The following is a 22675-nucleotide window of genomic DNA, read 5'->3' on the forward strand; positions in this document are numbered from 1 at the left end:
TCTTTCTATATCAAATATAGAAACAAAGGGTGAGAGGCCAACCGCGGATGGGATTTGGAAGCAACACAAGGAACTAGTGGTGATAAAGTGAAAGGTGGTAGAATCCTGGAATATACGATCGTTTTATCGTTTTGTTTTGTTTTTTGAGTAAACTACTGTAAACTGGATCTTATTCTACATACTCCGGTCCGGTAGGAGGCGTCGGTGAGTGTTACAATCTGCCAATAAACACAAAGAAGAAGAAGAAGAAGGAAAAAGGGAAAAGGTCGCGTGTTCTCAGGATTACTCTCATTTCAAGATGGCGGACGCAGAGGGTGAGTGTGCTGCACGTTTCTCTGCAAACATGTTGAGCAACTTTATTCAAAGCTGTTTGTAAAGAAAATCAGTGAAGCTGCTGGAAGAGAAACAGCTGCAGGACGAAACTGTCTGAGACGCCAAACCGCGTCACTTCAGCCTGAAACTCAATTTACTCTTTAATGTTCACGCTCTGTTACCGGCGGAGGGCCCGGTACCCGCCGCTGCGGGACGCACCGCGCGTGTTACCGGCGGAGGGCCCGGTACCCGCCGCTGCGGGACGCACCGCGCGTGCTACCGGCGGAGGGCCCGGTACCCGCCGCCGCGGGACGCACCGCGCGTGCTACCGGCGGAGGGCCCGGTACCCGCCGCCGCGGGACGCACCGCGCGTGTTACCGGCGGAGGGCCCGGTACCCGCCGCCGCGGGACGCACCGCGCGTGTTACCGGCGGAGGGCCCGGTACCCGCCGCCGCGGGACGCACCGCGCTCTGTTACCGGCGGAGGGCCCGGTACCCGCCGCCGCGGGACGCACCGTCACATTTTAAGTTTCAGGCAGTTTTTGGAAATAAAGGTTCACGTGTCTGTTTGGATGCGAAACACATTTCAGGAATTTGACTTGATGTTTAAAATCAGACTCCAGAGGAATCGATCACAGGACAGTCGCGCTCTTATTGATGATTAAAATCCGATCGGTTTGCTGTATCGATCTCAGCAGATAAGCTGTTTGATTAGAATGTATCAGTTCAGACGGCCTGTTAGCTCTGCGTTAGCCTCATGATGCTAACGTCCACGTGTTGTGGGAGAGGCCACGTGGGCTGCTTCTGAAAACCTCACTGATCACCTGAAACTGAAATAAAGTATTTAAAGTTTATGATTCAGTTTCTGTTGAATTATTTCTGTTTTTATCTGAAGCTTGTTGGAAGTAAAACGGATTTTAAAGTGAACAGACGGGTTAGGGTTAGCTGACAGGAATCGATCATTACATCGTTCACCACACTTTATGGTTACAGTTTAACTGGTTTATACTGGTTTATACTCTGCATGCTGCTTTCTGCTGATTAAAGAATCTTTAAATGTTGCAGCAGCATCAGTGAAGAAGAAGAAGATGAAGAAAGTCAGTGAAGAAGAAGTCGGGGTGAGTGTGACGTTCAGGAGTTTTAGGTTCAGTTTGTTTCTTGTGAATCAGCGTCAACAGTTTGTTTGTTAACAGGAGATTCAGCAGAGCGGAGAATTCTTCATCCAACCAGAGTCCAAGGTGGCCGCTCTGGACACGTCTCAGTGGCCGCTGTTATTGAAGGTGAGTTCACCTGGTTCACCGGGTTCACCGGGTTCACCTGGTTCACCGGGTTCACCTGGTTCACCTGGTCGGTCTGGTGACAAACCTGTGAACACTTTTACGTTTGTGTGTGAAGTGATGAATCAGTTTATCCATTCGCTGAGCAGCGGCGTCATGTCAAAGTCTGCGCCTCTGCTCCCGTTCTGGGGGCGGGGCTTCTCCGCTGCGGTGATGGCGGCGTCCTGGCGTTCTGCCGGGCGACGACCCGAACCGCACGGAGAGAAGGACTCGACTCGACCGCCGCCGAGACGACTTCCTGTTCTGATCACACGCTTGATGTTTGTCACATTACAACAACTTCCTGTTAAAGTCACTTGAAACCACTGAAGAAGAAACCTGAATGTTTTGTTTCCTGCAGAATTTTGACAAACTGAACATCCGGACGGCTCACTACACGCCGCTGCCCAACGGCAGCAACCCTCTGAAGAGAAACATCCAGGATTACGTCAGGTAACATTCACACAACGTTACTCTAACATCCCCCACCCCCACCACCACCACCACCACCACCCCCCCCCCCCCCCCAGAAAACATGCTGACGTTCCCTCCTCCATGTGCAGGTCGGGTTTCATCAATCTGGACAAACCAGCCAACCCTTCGTCTCACGAGGTGGTGGCGTGGATCCGGAGGATCCTGCGCGTGGAGAAAACGGGTCACAGTGGGACGCTCGACCCGAAGGTCACCGGCTGCCTGATCGTCTGCGTGGACCGAGCCACGCGATTGGTCAAGTCCCAGCAGAGTGCCGGTACGCGCGGTTCACTTCCTGTCTGATAGATTGAAGTGTAATGTCTCCACCCGGCTGACGGGTGTGTAAGCACAGTAAAACCCAGCAGCCCCTCCCTGCTCTCTGCTGTGTGTTGCAGGTAAAGAGTATGTGGGAATCGTTCGGCTGCACAATGCGATAGACAGCGAGCACACGCTGGCCAGGGTAAGTCGCCCGGCTGATCGATCAATACTTCATATTGATCAGAAAATACTGACCTGAGTTGATCACTTGATTGATTGTTGATACGAGCTGAAGGAGGGAAGTTAGTCTGATTATGGATGGTGTTCCTCAGGGTCCTAGAGCCCCGGTTTAATCCTTTAAACTTGTCTTTGTGCAGAAACGCTCTTCATCACAGACGCATCCCGTCATCGTTCAGCAGCTGCACTTTCTCTGATTGGTCAGCTGTGTTTCTGTCAGTCATGTGACCCTCACTGTTTCTATCTGCAGGCGTTGGAGACGCTGACCGGCGCTCTGTTCCAGCGACCGCCGCTGATCGCCGCCGTGAAACGTCAGCTGAGAGTTCGAACGATCTACGAGAGCAAACTCATTGAATACGACCCCGAGAGGAGGCTGGGTAAGATCACCTGTCAATCAATAATCAATACGTGTCAGCAGTTCAGAAATACTGTGGCGAAACAGCTCAACATCCAGTAAGCGTCACATGACGCCTGTGTGAGCGTCGCTACGCTGTTACCTGAACGCGTCGCACTAACAGGAAGTCAGTTAGTGATTCTGTTTCCTGTTTTACATGTTAAACATCGTTTCTTAGAATAGTTTAATAGTTAATAATTTATTCTTCACATGTTGTTACTGCGTTTTAATGATCGCTTGTTTTCACGTCTCTGTAAACACTAAATGTTATTAAAGTAAAAACCAGTTTGTTTTATGATTCAAACATCAAACCTCTGAATTAATGAATCTGTTGATCAGCTTTGGGATTAATCAATGATTAATCAGGTTTAAACTGCAGCTGACTGAGGAAGTTTGATTTGAATCAACACGTGGTGGTGATGTCAGCATGATGTCAGCGTGATGTCATTGTGATGTCACAGCGCTCCTTTCTGTGTCGCAGGTATCTTCTGGGTGAGCTGTGAGGCGGGAACGTACATCCGGACTCTGTGCGTCCACCTGGGTCTGCTGCTGGGGGTCGGAGGTCAGATGCAGGAGCTGAGGAGAGTCCGCTCCGGAGTCTTGGGAGAGAAGGTGAGCGGCCGTGAGGTCACAGGTGGAGAGGTCAGAGGTCACGGGTGGAGAGGTCAGAGGTCACGGTCAGAGTGTTGAGTTCAGTCCTGCTGCTCGGTGCAGGTCTGCTAATGAAACTCTGCAACAGAAACCAGCAGCAGAGACGTTCCAGTGCAAACTGAGTCTCACCGCTGCTCACATCACCAGACTCTCGTTCACCAGACTCGCATCACCAGACTCGCATCACCAGACTCGCATCACCAGACTCGCATCACCAGACTCGCATCACCAGACTCGCGTTCACGCAGAACTAAACCTGCACTTCATCAATACTATTGATTCTGATATTGACAGACGGGTTGAAAACAGAAGAACATGTTTTGTTAATATTGAGATAATTTAAACATTAATCTTAACGTGTTCTTGATTTAATACTTTTGTTTCATCAGAGTCTTTATCAGCAAATAATATCTGAAGCAGTTTGTATGAAACATGAATCATTAATAGATTAATAACGGCTGAAGGACCGATCCTTGTGAAGCATCATCAGTGCATCAGACGATTCTAACAGTGCTTCACACATTTTAATAATATAATTATTTAATTAGCACCTTTTACAAAGTGCTTTGACAGATAAAACAAAGGCAGCAAACAGAAAGCAGCAACAAGTCTGACACGTAGAAGATTATAAAAAGATTAAAACGATGATTGAAGGACATAAAAGCAAGTCTGTAGAAGCAGAGTCTGAGTCCATATTGATGCTTTTATAAGACATGAAGCTGATCCAGATGATTCATCTTGATAAATAAACACATTACAGGCAGAACTGAATCGGTTGCTAATGATTAGAAACGTCTGGATCATCTTCGTCATCGATGATGTTTCAGCACGAAACGTTTTTAGAATAAGACTGAGATTAAAGTTTCAGTGTGTCGACTCAACCAGGAGAGAAACGTTTGAGATGATATCGAGCTGCGTTATGTTCACATCTTCAGCTTCATTTAGCAGAACATGACACTCTGTGGATGTTTGATGCTGAAATGCATCCTGGGAGTTGTAGTTCATGTTCTGGAATCAGAGCGGCTGAAATATCTGCTCTCACATGTGTGAAGCGTTTTCTTTCTAACGCCGCGGTCTGACTGTTTCCAGGACAACATGGTGACGATGCACGACGTCCTCGACGCTCAGTGGCAGTTCGACCACAACAAAGACGAGTCGTACCTGCGGAGAGTCATCTTCCCTCTGGAGAAGCTGCTGGTGTCTCACAAACGGCTGGTGATGAAGGACAGCGCTGTGAGTCACACGCACACGCACACACGCACACGCACACACACACACACACACACACACACGCACGTTACACCTGAAACTCACCTGCTGTCACACACACACGCGCACACGCACACGCGCACACACACACACGCACACACACACACGCACACACACGCACACGCACGCACACACACACGTTTCACCTGAAACTCACCTGAGCGTCCGTGTCTCCAGGTGAACGCCATCTGTTACGGAGCAAAGATCATGCTGCCGGGTGTCCTCAGGTACGAAGACGGCATCGAGATCAACCAAGACATCGTCGTCATAACGACCAAGGGCGAGGCCATCTGTACAGGTGAGGGGGGGGGGGCGGTGTGTTCAGGTGCTTGTGCACAGGTGAAGCCACATGATGATGAGAGTAGCTGCAGTAGCTCTCGGGCTGTGATGACCTGCTATCTATCACCCTTGTCTGATGGCTTCTCAACGTTTCCACTTTTATTTCCGTTTGACACTAAAATGCTAAAAAGTGTTTTTTTTTTTTTTTTTTCTCGTGCAGCCGTCGCTCTGATGACCACGGCGGTGATCTCCACGTGTGATCACGGCGTCGTCGCTAAGATCAAGAGGGTGATCATGGAGCGAGACACGTATCCTCGGAAGTGGGGTTTGGGACCAAAGGTACTATTGAAGTTATTGATCAGCTGATATTCAGTTTGAATCAATAAAAGTCGATAAATGTTTGATTTGTTCCGTCAGGCGAGTCAGAAGAAGATGATGATTCAGAAAGGACTCCTCGACAAACACGGCAAACCGAACGGCAGCACGCCGGCGGACTGGAAGAACCAGTACGTGGACTACAGGTAGAGGTCATCTGAGGGGGCGGGGTCAGTTAGTGTGACGCAGACAGTTATCCCTCGCTGAGCTGGCGTGCTCTCTGAGGGAGTCAGTCTGCTACAGGAACTTTCAGCTCTGAGCTTCTTCACTCTGCTGTTTGCTGAGCTGCAGCTCACCTGAGAACAGACGTCAGCTGTTAGTGTCGTTCATGAAGGTGTTGAGTTTGATCCTTAACTTATTTTTTTTTTGATTGACAGTGTCTCCAAGGTGCCGGAGGAGTCATGTGACACTTCATTAAAGGTAAAAAATCACCTGATCAAACATTTTAATCACCGTTTAGTTTTAACGTTTGTTTCACTTTAATTTACTCAGTTTAGATGATTTTGTCACATTAACTTGAAGATGTCGTCACCTGTTGTCCAATCAGAGCTGACTTAGCTGATGTCATCTGACCTTTGACCTCCTGTTGTGCAGAGGAAGAGAGAGGCGACAGACAGTGACGCTGAACCTGCGACGACGACGCCGTCTGCAGACGACATAAAGAAAGAGAAGAAGAAGAAGAAAAAAGAGAAGAGGGCAAAACTGGAGGAGGCGGAGCCTGCTGACGCAGAGGCGGAGCCTGAGACAGAGGTCAGTCTGGTCTGAAGACGAACTTCTTATTTCTGTTTGTACATCCTCGCCTCCTCGTGTCTTAGCTCCTCCCACCTGAGACGCGAGCGGAGTCGTCGTCATGCTGCGTTTATGTTCATGACAACTTATTTACTTTGAATTCAAATTACAACACGGCGTAATGACGACGTACGGATGTCATATATTATATTTTATTGTGTGAAGCGCTACAGATGTTCGTATATTCCAGCTGTGCGTCGTCAGGATGCAGCTTAAAGCTCCTCCAGATGTATTTTACTGTGACGTCTTTAAACACGACACGCTGAGGTCACGAGCAGGACGGAGGAGGTTTAACAACTGTCAGTGAGGCTCCGCCTGAAGGTCACATGATAAACTCACATTGAGGGAAATGGTCATGTGACCTGTCGTCTGATTTCAGTTTAGACTGAATCAAATGTTTCCAGCTGAATCTGACGTCTGTCTTCAATCATGCAGGTTTCAGCTGAAAGTGCCAAAAAGAAGAAAAAGAAGAAGAAACAGAAAGAAGAGGAAACGTCAGAGTGACGGCGGATCAACAGGTGAACAGGAAACTCCGCCCACTATCACACCTGTGTGAATGGCCCAGACGCAAAGTATTCTGGGAGTTTAACGGACTGCAGAAACGCAGAAAGGACGTTTTGTTTTTTATATAAACCTTATTTTGTGTGGGGGGGGGGGGTCCAGCTGTAAATAATTCAAAATAAAAGACTTTTATGTATTTTGTGTGTTGAGTCAGTTTAGTGTTTATTGAAATGTTTGTGCTTTAATCGACCTCATTGGTTTAACAGGGGCAACAGTTACACAGCTAATTAACATCTGCAGTCTCTGAGCAGGAAGATATAAAAACACAATAGTAATAATACAACATACAAAATATAATATCATCCTCTCCATGTTGACATCACGTCACTGGTTTGTTTTAAAGATACTGAAGTTTGTGCTTCTCATACGGGAGGAAATGAGTTTAATGAGTATCTGCTGCTCCGACTGAATTTAGCTAAAAACATTCCTGTGATGATTTACAGCAGCGTTCACTCTGGAGGTCCAGATAGCTGCACTTGTAATAAACTCAGTTTTATTTATAAAGCACCAAATCACAACAGAAGTTATCTCAGGACACTTTTCACACAGAGCAGGTCTGGACTGAACTCTTTAATTTACAGAGACCCAACATCCCTCCATCAGCAGGAAGAAGAAGAACTCTTAACAGGAAGAAACCTCCAGCAGAACCGGACTCTAGGTGGCGCCGTCTGCCTCCACCGGTTGGGTTGAGAGAGAAAGAAGGAGGGAAAGACACAGAGAAGCAGAATAATAGAAATATGACTAATAATAATAATAATAATAGTTGTGGGTGTCAAGCAGGACTACAGGGGTCCATGGAAGCCCACCGTCCATAACTAGGGGGTCCATGACCCTGAGAAGCAAAGTTAGTGACATGCATTGATGTTACATGAATGCATACAGATGGAGAGGAGGAGGAGGAGAGAGGAGCTCAGTGCATCATGGGAAGTCCCCCAGCAGTCTAGGCCTATAGCAGCATAACTAAGGGCTGATCCAAGGCGAGCCTGGTCGGCCCTAACTATAAGCTTTATCAAAAAGGAAAGTTTGAAGCCTACTCTTAAACATAGAGAGGGTGTCTGCACCCCGGACTGAATCCGGTAGATGGTTCCATAGAAGAGGAGCCTGATAGCTGAAGGCTCTGCCTCCCATTCTACTTTTAAAGACTGTAGGGACCACCAGTAAGCTGCATACTGGGAGCACAGTGTTCTAGTGGGATAATACGGTACTATGAGCTCTTCAAGATATGATGGTGTCTGACCATTAAGGGCTTTGTAAGTTAGGAGAAGGATTTTAAATTCTATTCTAGATTTTACAGGAAGCCAATGCAGCGAAGCTCCTTCACACTGATCCATAAAAATAATAAAAGACTTTAGTGATTCAGGCTGATCAATCATCCTCCCACAGTCATATCGATAGTTCTTATTGGTTCCTTTCATTAGACTCAAGATTCATTTATTATCATTTTACAACACGTTTGTATGACGAAGTGTAGTTTGTCACAAAAACAGAAAAAAACCCTAAAAAATTGTTTTTTTTGTTTTGTTTTAATTATTTAAAAAAAATCTCTTCTGGAAAAGATCAGAATTGATTTTGTAGTTGATACAAAACTAATGATTGTTTCAGTAACGTTTACACAATAAGCAAAAATCCCCAAAACAAACTGGTGACATCACAGTGACATCACAGTGACATCACAGTTTATACGACTGTGATGTCACTGTGATGTCATGTCATGATGTAATCCCCCACCATGCTGCAGCAGCTTTCAGAAAAGGCACATTTTACTAAAATAATTTAATATTTAATACATTTCAAAAACACGTGAAGGACTTTTGGCGTGTTTGGATGTTCTGCGGTCTCGCCCTACCCCCTCTGTGATGTCACTGTGATGTCACGGCAGGTGTGATTGGTCAGACACAGTGACACGTGAGCAGGTCTCTGTGTGAGCTAGTCAGGACTCGGACTCTGTGATCGGTCAGCCTGTGTAGGTCAGAGGTCAGCCGCAACAGACGAGGACTCGGCTCGTAGACGACCCAGCTCGGGTCGCTCGGGTCGGGTCTGTAGTACGAGTCCAGAACCTCCAGCGTGTCCAGGTGCTGCAGCTGCTGCAGCTGCAGGAAGTCCTCGTCCGACACGTGATTATGTCTGAAACGACACTGAAGTCAGTACAGCGGGTCACCGGTTTTAACATTTCTGGTCTCCATGGCAACCTGCCACACATTTCAGCAGAGTCACAGCAAAACAAAAGTAACTGTCACAGATCAAAGGTCATCACCTGATCCGGAGCGTCCTCAGGTGAGGGAACAGCTGTGGGAGGAGCCTGACCAGGCTGGAGGAGGAGCTCCAGGGCTCCAAGTGCAGATGCTCCATGTGAGGAGCTCTCTCCGAAACCACCTGCAGGTCTTCAGGCTGCATGTCGACACACAGCGTCAGGCTGACCAGTGAAGACGGCAGGAAGTCGGCGTACGCTGCCAGAGGGTGGCCTCCTATTGGACAGACAGAGTGAGGTCATCATGACATCATTGCACGTCAGCGTGTAGAGAATCAGTCACAGTAGACTTCAGGTTAGTAGAGTTCAGTAGAGTCACCGTGCACATTGAGGCTGCGCAGATGCGGCAGCATTGTCAGCCATGTTTGCAGGTGACAGGTGGGTCCGGGGACAGAGTACAGGTGGAAGACTGACAGGCTGCGGAGGCGGGACAAAGGCTGCAGAACTTCCTGCGTCACCATGGCGTCGTAGTTCAACAACTGCAGGTCAGACAGCTGCAGACCGCCGTCGCCACCTGAGGCAAGAAAAACACACCGTTTATTTTTCAGGAGGCGACATATGAGTGACGGCAGGTAACCTGAGGAGACGTGTGGTTTGTGTTTCAGGTGTGTTTACCTGTCAGGTGGGCGGGGCTGAAGAAGTCATGAGACAGCGTCCTGTAGGTGATCATGGTCCAGGACAGGCGTTTGAGCTCCGTCAGGTGCGTCAGGACACCGCTGAGTGTCGGGACACTCAGACTGCCGTCGTGGTGCAGCAGCAGCGAGGTGAGACGAGTCAGCTGACTGATGGTGGCCACCAGGTGAGAGGCGGGACAGGTGAGCTGCACGTTACAGATACTGAGCTGTGTCAGCTGATGACTCAGAGGAAGCAGGAAGTCCAGGCTCTTCAGAGGTGTGTAGCAGGACGTGATGGACAGGTGTTGCAGTTGGTGGAACAGTTTCAGTTCGTCGACGCCTCCGTCTCTCCAGTCATCCAATCGCAGTGCGCCGAGGGCGGGAAGCCATGTGGAAAGGTGCTTCAGGTGTTTCCTCTTACCTGAACGCACTGCTACACTGCCCACGTTCCTCTGAGCCAGGCTGCGCCAGAAAGGTTGGTTGTAGCGGGAGAAGTGTCGCAACACGATGCTGAAGCCTCGCCACAGGGGGCGGGACTTATCCAGCAGGTGTTTGAAGTGTGAACAGGTGCAGCGAACACTCAGTTTGTCTCTCCAGGACAGGAAGCTGAACACCTGCAGCCACAGCTCGGCAGGAAGCTGCAGTGCCGACAGCGTCATGACCACACAGAACAGCTGATCCTATAAATTATTAATTATTACTGCTGTCGAGCAGCGGACCTCCGTCGCTCTCCTTCTTCTTCTTCTGCTGCTTCCTCCTGCGTCACTGAGCTGAGACGGAGCAGAGGATGAGACTGAGCAGGAAGAGGTCTCACTCTGAGCTCAGAAGGTGAAACAGACACTGAAAGTAAATACTAAATAAAAACGAGTCCACAAAATGAGTCGAAGGATCCTGAATGTGCTGATGACGTCACAGACTCTGACGTATTTTAGTCCTGCAGATAAAGTTTATCATCAGTGCGACGTCTCACTCTCACCTGTTTCTGCTCTCCAACAGCAGACAGAGTGAGACCTCTTCACCAAAGAAGATCTGGTCACTGTGCTGACGTCACTGTCAGTAAATTATATAATGACAGTTTAATAAATTATCTTTGCTTGTCAGACAATTAACAGGGCTGATACAACAAATACTCTGTTAGCAGTATGAGATCAACATGTCACCTTAGTAAAAGTGTTCAAACGGGTCGCCAACAACTTAGTATTAAACCCAAAACTCAAAGAAATACAGCTGGTAGAGTCCAGTGTGAAGAGGTTTACTGTGCATAAAGAGATGCGGAACAGACCGAGTCCTTTTGTCCCGGGACAAAGAAAAACCTGATGCAAAATCATAAAACCTCATATTTTATACTTTTCATAACTCCTCCTATTGTGCAGCTTAGTTTCAAGTCTACGCCTCATTTTTAGTGAAATTCAACCATCTGGTCATTATTTCATAGGTGAACTTGTGACTTATCTTAGAAATTACTGCCTCAGCATCTTTCACCTTTTCTCACAGTAAAAACAGACACAACACAGAAAACCTAATAGCTTTATCACAGATTAGCCTTCTTGCTAACTCTCTGGGAACTGTCTCTTACTGGCTCAATGCTGTCTTTGCACTCTCACTGGCACATTCGTTTGATCATGGAAAGGAAAGTATTCTCAGTAAAATGAACAAACGAACCCTCTAATGTAGCTGGATTTAGACATTTTACTGCAGCAGCTTTGCATCCTCCTGCAGCCCAGTCTGAGTCCTGAATACTGTGCCTGATATTCTGTGAATGTCATGTATACAGTATTGCGTGTATATATATATATGTATATATATATATATACAGTTTGGGGCGGGAAAATGAAATTATTATTTGTTTGCTTCATGCAGAGCTGAAGTCAGATTGTCACCTGAAAATTAAACAATAAATATCTCAAACAATAAAACAGATTGTGTAGAAATGTTTAACTATTTATAATAATCCAACAATATATATAATATATATATATATATATATATATATATATATATAATATATATATATATATATATATATATATATATATATATAACTGGATAAACTTCTTTATTTTTACTGAAAACTAATTATTATTATTATTATTATTATTATTAATATTATTATTATTATTATTGTTATTATTATTGTTATTATTATTATTATTATTATTATTATTATTATTATTATTATTCTAGTCTTATACAGACTGTTTTGCATTCACACTTTTAGTGAATCTAAATATTTCTTGTATAAGTATAAAGTAGCAGTTGTAGCCACATCAGTGACTATTAGTATTAGTTACATTGTGACGTCACAGAGTGAAGGTGACCTGATCGATCAGCAGGCGGCGCTGGCACGCTGCTGCTCAACAGAAGAAGAAGAAACCCGGAAGTGGCGGGTGCTCGGCAGCGTGAGTCCGGAGGATTTATTGACCAGATGGAAGGTGAGTAAATGTCTGCAGACTGATCAGATGATGGAGTATTGATCCACAGCTCAGTCTGTTGAATCAGCAGATCGATAGTTTTATCAATGTGAGGATAAAAACTGCACGAGACTCGGCGCGTTAAAAAAACAACAACCTTCAATCACCTGATGTATCGATCCGACAGCTGATTGGATTCTTCTGGTTTGAGTCCAAACGTTCGGACTCACGTGCTGGTTTTTATTCAGTTAATCAATAAACTGACAGTTTGACTCTACGTTCATATTTACAGAATTTAGATCCATATTTAATTATTGATTATTATTCCAACAGAGCTTTTATTAGTGTGATGAAGTACTCAGATAATTTACTGCAGTAAAAGTACCAGAAATACTCCATCACAAGTAAAAGTACATATATAATAATAATAATAAGTATTATGAGCTTGATGTAGTTAAAGTATTGCAGTAAAAGTACATAAGTATTATGAGCTTGATGTAGTTAAAGTATTGCAGTAAAAGTAGTGGTTTGGTCCCTCTGACTGATATATTATTATATATGACATCATTAGATTATTAATAGTGAAGCATCAGTGTATAAGTGTAACAAGGATCTTCTCTGACAACATAAACACAGTTTTACAATAATCACAGTTTACACGCCCTCGTTAAGTGTCTTTAATATCGCTGATAATGGTGACGGCCTGCAGTCTCTGCGTTGTGTGGTGATGATGGTGAACTAACTGGTGACAGCCTGCAGTCTCTGCGTTGTGTGGTGATGATGGTGAACTAACTGGTGACAGCCTGCAGCCTCTGCGTTGTGTGGTGATGATGGTGAACTAACTGGTGACAGCCTGCAGTCTCTGCGTTGTGTGGTGATGATGGTGAACTAACTGGTGACAGCCTGCGGTCTCTGCGTTGTGTGGTGATGATGGTGAACTAACTGGTGACAGCCTGCAGCCTCTGCGTTGTGTGGTGATGATGGTGAACTAACTGGTGACAGCCTGCAGTCTCTGCGTTGTGTGGTGATGATGGTGAACTAACTGGTGACAGCCTGCAGTCTCTGCGTTGTGTGGTGATGATGGTGAACTAACTGGTGACAGCCTGCGGTCTCTGCGTTGTGTGGTGATGATGGTGAACTAACTGGTGACAGCCTGCAGCCTCTGCGTTGTGTGGTGATGATGGTGAACTAACTGGTGACAGCCTGCAGTCTCTGCGTTGTGTGGTGATGATGGTGAACTAACTGGTGACAGCCTGCGGTCTCTGCGTTGTGTGGTGATGATGGTGAACTAACTGGTGACAGCCTGCAGCCTCTGCGTTGTGTGGTGATGATGGTGAACTAACTGGTGACAGCCTGCAGTCTCTGCGTTGTGTGGTGATGATGGTGAACTAACTGGTGACAGCCTGCAGTCTCTGCGTTGTGTGGTGATGATGGTGAACTAACTGGTGACGGCCTGCAGTCTCTGCGTTGTGTGGTGATGATGGTGAACTAACTGGTGACGGCCTGCGGTCTCTGCGTTGTGTGGTGATGATGGTGAACTAACTGGTGACGGCCTGCGGTCTCTGCGTTGTGTGGTGATGATGGTGAACTAACTGGTGACGGCCTGCGGTCTCTGCGTTGTGTGGTGATGATGGTGAACTAACTGGTGACGGCCTGCGGTCTCTGCGTTGTGTGGTGATGATGGTGAACTAACGGCTGACAGTCAGTAGTTGACTCCAATGAAGACGCACAGACAGCTATTGTGAAAACATCAGTGTACGCTGATGAAACACGTCCGTTTCTGTCCACAATAAAAAAACATAAGAAGATGGATCAGTGAGTGCTGGTGTTTTGTTTTGTTTGTTTCATCTTTACCACAACCATGCACTCAAATAGATTTATGATTTTATGGGGGAATTATGAATTATTGTTATTGCACAACTCCAACATGAAATTATTCATCCAGTGTCATAACTCATATTAGAGAAGGTATAATAATAAGGAAATAGTCCTTGTTGGACACGCAAGAGAGGTCAATCGAAATTATGATTGTTATTAATCTTAATTATGATTTTGCGAGGGTATAAAGTCTTTCAAGGTTAAGTGAATGAGATTCAAGCAGAAGAAAACACAAACAAGTTCACTTTATATACATACACATTTATTACTAATACTACAAGTACTAAACACTACAACGTTTTAAACGAGACAAGAGGAAAAGGGAAACTGGTACACAAGGCTGTGGCTAGTGAATGATTGTGATGCATGATGCAGAGTTATGTGTTGTGTAGCTGGTATGAGAGACCTGATAAACAGATGAGATGACTGTTACCTGAGAAGCAGCGAGTCAAATCAACGGTACAACAGCTTAGTTCTGAATCACCAACTGAAATTACAAATCATGATGCACCAGGGTTTAAGCACGTTGATGAAGGTTTTGTATGAATACTTGCTTGCTCTCTGGGGCGGCTTCTTGTGGAGAATGGAGTCTGATGTGCTGGGGTTAGGACCTGGAGTCTGGATCTTGTAATGATGAGTGTCGGCCGGTCCGGACTTGAAAAGTTCCCATTGGGAGAGAGCTCCTGGTTTATGCTCTCATGCCCCCCTAGGCTTGATCCTCAACTCATGACTCCAGATTCTTGAGGTTTCACCTCCTGTTGCTCTGAGTCACATCTTCAAAATAACAAAATGCAAACTTTCCACCGGCATGGCAGAAACCAAGAAGACAAAGATAAAAGCAAGTAGAAACCAGCAGCCAGCCTGGAAAACCAGCCAGCAACCATCAAAAAACAGCAGCCAAAAACCAGTGTGGAGTCTCAGATAAGACATTTTTTTTAGAGTTTCAGTCTGTCCGCCCAGAAGATGCATCCTGGCCGATCCCAGGGGTTGCAGAGTTCTGGGGGAGCAGAGTCAGTCGCCTCCTGTCCACAGACAGGCGGGTTCAGTTCCTGAATAAGGTTACTCCATTAATCAAAGTATTTACAATTTAACAATTTCATGATTCCTAATTTTGCATTCTTGATAGTAGATTCGATGTTCTGAGAGTGAAACAAGCAGAACGGTATGAACATGATGTTAGTGTTATCAAGGATGATGGAATTATCTTTGTGGTACTTTTCTTTGCTTTAAAGGCAGTGAAATAAGAGTCTAAATAAAGTATATAACACATTGTGATACACACACACACACACACACATACTAACATACAATATTAGTTGTCCTTAGACAAAATCTAAAACTACATTTGTACTTCCATGAGTTTTACAGTCCTCTGTTCTCCTTGATCTGGCAGTGAACAGCAGGGGTCCATGTCTCTGAGTGTCTATATGTCACTGCAGCAATGGCATATTGTGCATCATGTCTTGTGACTTACGCTGGTTTATCCGGTGATCAGTTCTTGTGTTGGTTATTCACAGTGGGATTAAAGTTGGTGGCAGCTCGTGTCAGTGTGTGATTGGCTCTTAGAGGTGAGTTATGATGACCAGTGGTGGGGTCGTTTATCCAAATGGTTTTATCATTTCATACTGGGGTGTGAATTGGTCTTCCCGTCTTGCTGCTCTTGTAGCTTGAAGGATCAAAGGTGGTTTGGGTCAGTGGTCTGGTTTGATGACCCTGCAGGAGATGAGGGTTCCTTATCTGATCCTTTCTGTTTGCAGGAGGTTGTTTAGATGATCAGTGAGAAGTTTCACTTATATATTATTGGCCAGCATTTCTGGGGGGTTGTTGAAAGAGCTGGTTGTTGCTTGAGGTTTGTGATGTCTGCCTTCAAAACATGCAGGGACTTTACCCTAAAGACTCACTGGTTTCATCTTTAACAATGTGTTGTATTTTAAAAGCTTGTTATATTATCCATTGTGTCAAATCTTCATCTGAAAAGTAACTAAAGCTGTCAAATAAATGTAGTGGAGTAGAAAGTACAATATTTCCCTCTGAAATGTAGAAAGTAGCATCACATGGAAATACTCCAGTAAAGTACAAGTACCTCTAAACTGAACTGAAGTACAGTACTTGAGTAAATGTACTTAGTTACTTTCCAGCACTGATTTTAACAGAGTCGCTACAGCAGATCAATAAACTGATGCCGTCGTTGTCTCCTGCTGAAGTGGCCCTCTGATTGGGTTAGAGGAGGATTTAAAAGTGCATCATGTCTCCTGTTTGAAAGCTTTGTGACTCTGCAGGTAAACTCTGACTGTGTCTACACCCAGGCCCGTCAGGTGACATCACAGTGACCTCATCAAACAGGAAGTGCTCAGCTGTCACAGGAAGTGCACGAAAGATCAAAGACAATGCCGCTGACTGGCACAACCTGCTGCTGCGCTGGGAGAAACTCAGCGACGAAGGCTTCACCATCGCAGGAAACATCGTCAACCTGCGGCTGAGCAGGTCAGGATTCACTTTAGTTTATTCTACATTCGTCTATTTTCACAGGTAATTAAACACAAACAACATATTAATGGAGAAAATCTGTGACATTAAAATCACACAACATGGTGAACATTGTACCTGCTAACGTTATCATGGTGAGCTTGTTAGCATGCTGGTGTTAGCATTCAGCTCAAAGCCTCACAGAGCTGCTAGTGTAGCATTTTAGCGGTAAACACTGGTTTTCCTCTCCTTCAGTCCTCAGAGCGAACAGCAGCAGCAGGTGGATGAACCTCTTTCGCCTCCATCAGCTCCATCACAGCCAGCAGGTGGAGCTGCAGAGCTGCAGGACGAATGCTGCAAACTGCAGGATGTCTTCAACAAAATGGTGGCGCTTCATTTTGCTTTGTGTCAGATACAGAAAGACATCACATTCACCAACAAAACACAAACATACGTTATCTTTTAGTGACTTATGCAACTTTACTAAGTTCTCCAAATATTGTTCCTGTTTATTATCCCTTCACTCTGATTTACACATTAATATTGTATTTTTCCACCTTCAGACCTCTGTACAGTGTTAACCTCTTTTATCTAAAATCATCAGCTTAATTGATCAGTTCATATAAAGACAGAGAGATGTTTAAGGTGGAAAAAGATTACTTTTTTGCTTTAACTTATCATTATGAAGTAAATGTTGATTGCACAGTGTAATGGCTATAGAATAATGACACCATCTGTGTTTAGATTGGTTCCCTATAAGCCTCGTTTTCTCAATGACATTCTGTCTCCGGGTTAGAGGAGGAGCATGAAGGCTCGATTTACAATCGAAGTGCATCAACCGCTGTGCAACCAAAAGAGGAAGAAGACAGCACTGATGGAAAGCCGTTTAACATTTAATCGAACCACACTCCTATCTGTAATTACATTTTAGGTATCCATAATGGCAATTAGAGATAAATGCAGTAACATTCTTACTAGTAGATGTTTTATTTCAAGATATCTAAAGCTTCATTTCTATGGGGCCAGAATAGTGACAGTTACATTTTGGCGTTGAAAACAAAACCTGAAGTGAAGAAAGAAACACCTGCAGGAGAAAACGTTATATTGGCTCCTAACCTTAAAACACATTAAACATTATCTCATTTTATTGATAGTTTTGCATTATGATGTTTTTCATTGTCAATGTTCAGATTTTTTCTTCATGTCTGTGTTTTTTTGACAGTGACTGGTTTTTTTCAGTGTCACTGGTTTCCAGTTTTAACTTTCTGTCAGTGTCTTTGTGTAGAGAGGAGGGCCCCTGCTGGGCCTACATTACCCAGCATGCCTCGCGGTCCAACAAAGATATCTGATGGCGATGGCATTATGCTGGAGGTTTTGAGCCAGACTATTGTAATGTTTTCTGTTAATATGTCACTTAATTAAGTTTTAATATGTTTTCAGGTGACAAAGTAACATTTAGATTCTCAACATGTTAGAGGAATTTGTGCACTCAAATATTTTTATGAGTTTAGGGGGGATTATGAATTAGAGGTGAGTTATGATGACCAGTGGTGGGGTCGTTTATCAAAATGGTTTTATCATTTCATACTGGGGTGTGAATTGGTCTTCCCGTCTTGCTGCTCTTGTAGTTTGAAGGATTAAAGGTGGTTTGGGTCAGTGGTCTGGTTTGGTGACCATGCAGGAGATGAGGGTTCCTTATCTGATCCTTTCTGCTTGCAGGAGGTTGTTTAGATGGTCTGGTTCTGGCTCTCACTTTATTGGCCAGCGTTCCTGGGGGGTTGAAGAAAGAGCTGGTCTGTTGTTTGAGGCTTGTGCTGTCTGCAGGGACTTTATCCTACAACGTGGTCAGTTTATCTCAGTAACTCCAGTCTGTAAACCTGCTGGGATGTTTGGGAGCCGCTGGCCAGGTGGGACCAGCCGCTCATCTCAGCTGCTAGCAGCCCGACTCCTGAGATGATCGGCGGCTCAACATGTGGTCGTCCCGGGAGGAGATGATCCATGAACTGATCTGCAGCTGATTCACCGCCGGCTCCAACGTCTCCGCAGAATTTTGATATATGATATAATTCCTTTTGGAAGATAAATGTTGGTCTCAGATGAAATTGTGCAACTGCAGCTGCAACATTAGTTTGTCTGAATGTAAAGTGAAGCTTCATGTTTTTACAGAACAGCAGCGCTGCCTCTGGAGCTCCACATGTACACATATACATGGATTAACATGAACACATCAGACTGAATAACGTAATTTACTGCATCTCTCTGTGGGAGGTAGAAGGAATTATAATTATGGATATTCACAATATTTATACAGATGTTCACTATTGTATTTTTCCCAGTAAAGTATCCATGAGTGTAGGAGTTGTCTTTCTCCACTTTAATATTGGAGGACGGGTCATGTCCTGTTAATATACAGCAGTAAATACAGGATACTATAAAGAGTATGCGGTGTGGAACTAAAAACTGGTCATCGTCTCAGGTCATCGTGGTGATGAAGATGGAGCGTCTGATGGCATCACAGCGAGGAGTTCTGGATCTGGAGGAGTTTCAGTTTGGACCTGAAGGCAGGAAGGTTCCTCTATTTCACAGCTGGACCACCAAACAGTTCGGTGAGTCGACCTCCGGAGCGGCATCTTCATGTTTCAGAGGACTCGTCTGATGTTTGTCTTCATGTCTCAGAGGACTCGTCTCGCGTCTTGTTGGACGCCTTCCGTCAGGAGCTGCGGCTGAAGCAGACCATCCTGCAGGAACTCGCCCACACTGTGACCTCTGACCTCTGCATGGTCTACCTGTCCTGCTGGCTGCACCAGCCCTTCATCCCCCCCCAGACCAGAATGACGCTGGAGGCTCTGCTGCTGGAGACTGGACACCGCCCGCTCTGATGTCATCCTCTAGAGTCATGTGATCAGCGCCGGGGTCGTCTCTGAGTCCAGTACCGAGAGATGTGGGATGTGTTAGCCTAGCTTAGCACAAAGACTGGAAGCAGATTGAAATGTTAATTGAACAGGTGCAGAAACAGAAACGGGCTCAAGTCTTGAGGCAGTAGGTGATGATCAGCTGACGTCCACCACAGCGTCACAGCTGGATTCTCTATCGACACTTTGGGTCATTTAGAGCAGATTCTGTAAAACCAGAAACAACAGTGGACTACTAACATATACTGCTACTACTACAATGAACCATGTTTGTGTTTCCTTGCAACAGAAGTATTGATACGTATTGATACGTATTGATACTCTTGTGTTCGCCGCACTGAATGTCTTCACGGCAGACTGGAAGGTACGTGTGTGCATTAATTTACCTTCTGGAAACCTTTGTTGTGAAGTTATTGATCGGAGCTCAGTGTTGAGTTTGTCACATCAGTTTATTGGAGGAACATGAAATGTGTTTAATGCATTCAGCACTTGAACGATCAACATGACAAATCAATAAAGTTCGATTTCCTCCAAACTGTTTTCCTGTTTTCCTCACATTCATTTTCCAAACGAGTACAAACATCTGAGTTTACGTTTGGAAAACATTTTGCTGTGAAGTTTTATAAAAAGTAATAAAATAGTGCAACTTTTTTTAAACTTTGTTTTTCATATTTATCTACATATGAACAGCCGACTAATCAGTTTCTATTTTTAAATGAACGACGAATCCAAATGTGGAAACATTGGAAAAAAACAAGTTTACAAATGTACAATCAACACTCCTGATTCCTTAAAAACCAGCAGGAAGGATCAGGTTCCTCTGATGACATCATGATGACATCATCACAGGTAAGAGCTGAATGAACCAAACAGCGACCTGAACTGACACGCTGTCCGCCGCCGCCGAGCGCCGGAGCCCGGAGGGGACACTTTCAGCGTCTTCGTTACAAACTGATTATCTCGTCATCTCGATAACAAATGAGGCTCATATTTATTTAATCTGCTGTCATGAGATCAGGACTTATTGATCAGGTCATCTGCAGTTTATGGTTGATCAGGACTTTAATTGATCACCGGATGGTGGTGTGATACGATGATCTCAGGGTAACAGTCTTAAAAAAATAAATATGAGCACCACAAAATAAAATGATAAAATGAGAATTTATCAAGAAAATTAGAAACTTAAATCACGAGGAGACAAAAACTCGACTCGCTCTGGTTTCTGAACAGAGTTTTAACCCTAAAACCGTTGGAAGAAAAAGTTCAGGAGTCTTTTAGAAGATCTTCAGTGTGTTTTTGAACAGAAAGTTTAGTTTGACACGTCGCAGATCCAGGTGATGTTGAAAGAATACCTGAAACAACAAACTGACTCTCTGGAGACCTGCGCGCCCCCTACAGACCGCTGGGTTCATGACACCCACAGTAACAATGTCCAGTTTGTCCTGAGGGGGGCGCCGCAGGCAAGTTCATCCTCTGAGGGTCCAGACATGACATAAAGTCTCCAGATAGACCGACCAATCGGTGTGTTTAAACTCCGCCCCCGTCAGGACAGAACGACAGGTGCTCGTTGACTTGTTTGTTAAGAATTCTGTGGGTCCAGGTGTTTGTCAGTCCAGGTGTTTGTCAGTCCAGGTGTTTGCACGTACAGATGTTGATCTGACTGATCTCCCTGTGGGTGTGATGCGGTTCAGGTCATGTTCCGGTGCAACTCAGTTCGGATCAGTCTGGATTCTGGACAGGATTTTGTTGGCCCCGTCTGACGCCTCGATGCCCAGCAGGGCCTGAACCGCTTCCAGGGGAACCCCCTCTGGGGTCTGGATGTGCATGGTGGTCCCATCCGGCCCGTTGACAATGACGATCCGGTCTGATCCGGGCTCCGCCAGCTGGACCGTCAGACCCTCGGTTTGTATGTAGATCTCCTGGCCCTCCTGCAGTTCTTTGGTGCTGGACTCAGACTGGTGTTGAGGGGACGCCAGAATCTGGGAGCCTGACTCAGGTGTCAGAGTGGACCTGGACTCAGGCGTCAGGGTGGACCTGGACTCAGGCGTCAGGGTGGACCTGGACTCAAGACGTGGACCCAGAGCCTTCTCCAGCTCCTTCATCTGGGCTGCGATGTCACTGGTGCTCAAGACCTGGTCCTGCCCTGCTGGCAGAGAGTCCACCTGAGTGTCAGTTTGCAGAGGCCCCGCCCCCTGGTTCTCACCAGGGGTCACCTCCATGGGCGTGGCAGGGGGCAGGGCCTGGGGGGAGGTCGTTGCACATGTGGGGCCAGAGGACCTGGGGGACCAGAAAACACACCCAAACCTCAGTAAACCTGAATGGACCAATCAGCTTTGTACACCTGGTCCAGGTGTGACACTGATTAACTACCTCCGACATAAATATACCTCATAAATACCTGCAGGTGAGTCAGAGACACCAAAGGAAAACTAGGGTTCCACCTGTACATTCAAAGGACTGAGCTCAGGGGGCGGGGTCAGCTCACCTGGGGGCAGGATCAGCGGTGGTGGACAGCAGTTTGGATCCAGATGGAATCACAAGAGGAGACACTGAAACCGAGCAGGACTTCAGAGTGGAGCTCACAGAGGTCACAGGGGTTATGGAGGTCACAGAGGTCACAGAGGTCACAGGAATCGTGGAGGTCATAGGGGTCGCAGAAGTCACGGAGGTCACAGGGGGCACGGAGGTCACTGCACTCCCAACGTGAAAAACAATTTGGGAAGATGAAAAAAGTACAACAGTTTCAATCTGTAGCACAGCGTAGTACATAGATGTAGTACAAGTGTAGTACAGCATAGTACTGGTGTAGTACAGGTGTAGTACAGCATAGTACTGGTGTAGTACACCCGTACTACAGCATAGTACTGGTGTAGTACAGGTGTAGTACAGCATAGTACTGGTGTAGTACAGCATGGTACTGGTGTAGTGCAGCATAGTACTGGTGTAGCAGTAGTACCTGTTCGGTGCAGCTCGATGCCATTCTGCTGAACGGGGACGCTGTTCTCCATCTTGAATCTCTTGGACGGCGGCAGCATCTTGGAATTCTGGGAAACAGAGTTTGATTGAATCACAGTGAATCTGGGCCAGGTGTGCACCTGCTGGATCAGGTGTGCACCTGCTGGATCAGGTGTGCACCTGCTGGATCAGGTGTGCACCTGCTGGATCAGGTGTGCACCTGCTGGACCACTATCGCCTGACCTCGATGTGAAAGAGGATTCATAAGGACTTCAAAGAC

At 45.7% G+C, this 22675-nt stretch overlaps 4 protein-coding genes and 2 non-coding genes across 10 annotated transcripts in view; 4 read left to right on the forward strand and 2 right to left on the reverse strand.

Moving 5' to 3' along the window:
- Positions 1-257: 257 nt before the first annotated feature.
- On the forward strand, positions 258-7052 carry dkc1 (dyskeratosis congenita 1, dyskerin). 2 transcript variants are annotated; one of them, XM_067613620.1, is made up of 15 exons: positions 258-314; positions 1377-1429; positions 1505-1591; positions 1989-2080; positions 2191-2375; positions 2494-2558; positions 2844-2970; positions 3469-3599; positions 4728-4871; positions 5085-5205; positions 5407-5525; positions 5604-5692; positions 5939-5981; positions 6156-6311; positions 6786-7052. In XM_067613620.1, exons 1-15 carry the CDS (start codon positions 299-301, stop codon positions 6852-6854), a joined length of 1497 nt encoding a protein of 498 aa, XP_067469721.1. In that variant the 5' UTR covers positions 258-298; the 3' UTR covers positions 6855-7052. The 2 variants fall into 2 exon arrangements, with proteins under 2 accessions (XP_067469721.1, XP_067469720.1); XM_067613619.1 differs by having other exon boundaries at positions 259-314; positions 5604-5707.
- On the forward strand, positions 1701-1899 carry LOC137200571 (small nucleolar RNA SNORD17). The gene has a single exon (XR_010932035.1). It is a non-coding gene; the product is annotated as a small nucleolar RNA SNORD17 (small nucleolar RNA).
- Positions 5252-5328, forward strand: LOC137200563 (small nucleolar RNA SNORD83). Its single transcript, XR_010932028.1, has one exon. It is a non-coding gene; the product is annotated as a small nucleolar RNA SNORD83 (small nucleolar RNA).
- Positions 7053-8730: 1678 nt separating the features above from the next.
- im:7136021 (uncharacterized) lies at positions 8731-10547 on the reverse strand. 2 transcript variants are annotated; one of them, XM_067613621.1, is made up of 4 exons: positions 9775-10547; positions 9479-9673; positions 9166-9376; positions 8731-9035 (listed from the first exon to the last, which is right to left on the reverse strand). In XM_067613621.1, exons 1-4 carry the CDS (start codon positions 10430-10432, stop codon positions 8801-8803), a joined length of 1299 nt encoding a protein of 432 aa, XP_067469722.1. In that variant the 5' UTR covers positions 10433-10547; the 3' UTR covers positions 8731-8800. The 2 variants fall into 2 exon arrangements, with proteins under 2 accessions (XP_067469722.1, XP_067469723.1); XM_067613622.1 differs by having other exon boundaries at positions 8731-9046.
- Positions 10548-12095: 1548 nt separating this feature from the next.
- Positions 12096-19980, forward strand: cinp (cyclin dependent kinase 2 interacting protein). 2 transcript variants are annotated; one of them, XM_067615303.1, is made up of 6 exons: positions 12148-12205; positions 16342-16546; positions 16784-16913; positions 18248-18335; positions 19005-19134; positions 19205-19980. In XM_067615303.1, exons 3-6 carry the CDS (start codon positions 16813-16815, stop codon positions 19405-19407), a joined length of 522 nt encoding a protein of 173 aa, XP_067471404.1. In that variant the 5' UTR covers positions 12148-12205; positions 16342-16546; positions 16784-16812; the 3' UTR covers positions 19408-19980. The 2 variants fall into 2 exon arrangements, with proteins under 2 accessions (XP_067471403.1, XP_067471404.1); XM_067615302.1 differs by lacking the exon at positions 18248-18335 and having other exon boundaries at positions 12096-12205; positions 16369-16546.
- Positions 19871-22675, reverse strand: part of znf839 (zinc finger protein 839) — a 13049-nt gene continuing 10244 nt past the window's right edge. For both annotated transcript variants that reach the window (XM_067615301.1, XM_067615300.1), the window contains 3 exons: positions 22397-22484; positions 21926-22130; positions 19871-21717 (listed from right to left, as the gene is read on the reverse strand). In XM_067615301.1, the coding sequence (XP_067471402.1) occupies positions 21150-21717; positions 21926-22130; positions 22397-22484 (861 nt within the window). In that variant the 3' untranslated portion in view covers positions 19871-21149. The remainder of the gene's footprint in view (positions 21718-21925; positions 22131-22396; positions 22485-22675) is intronic.

This window comes from Thunnus thynnus, chromosome 16, assembly GCF_963924715.1.
Source record: "Thunnus thynnus chromosome 16, fThuThy2.1, whole genome shotgun sequence".
NCBI lineage: Eukaryota > Metazoa > Chordata > Actinopteri > Scombriformes > Scombridae > Thunnus > Thunnus thynnus.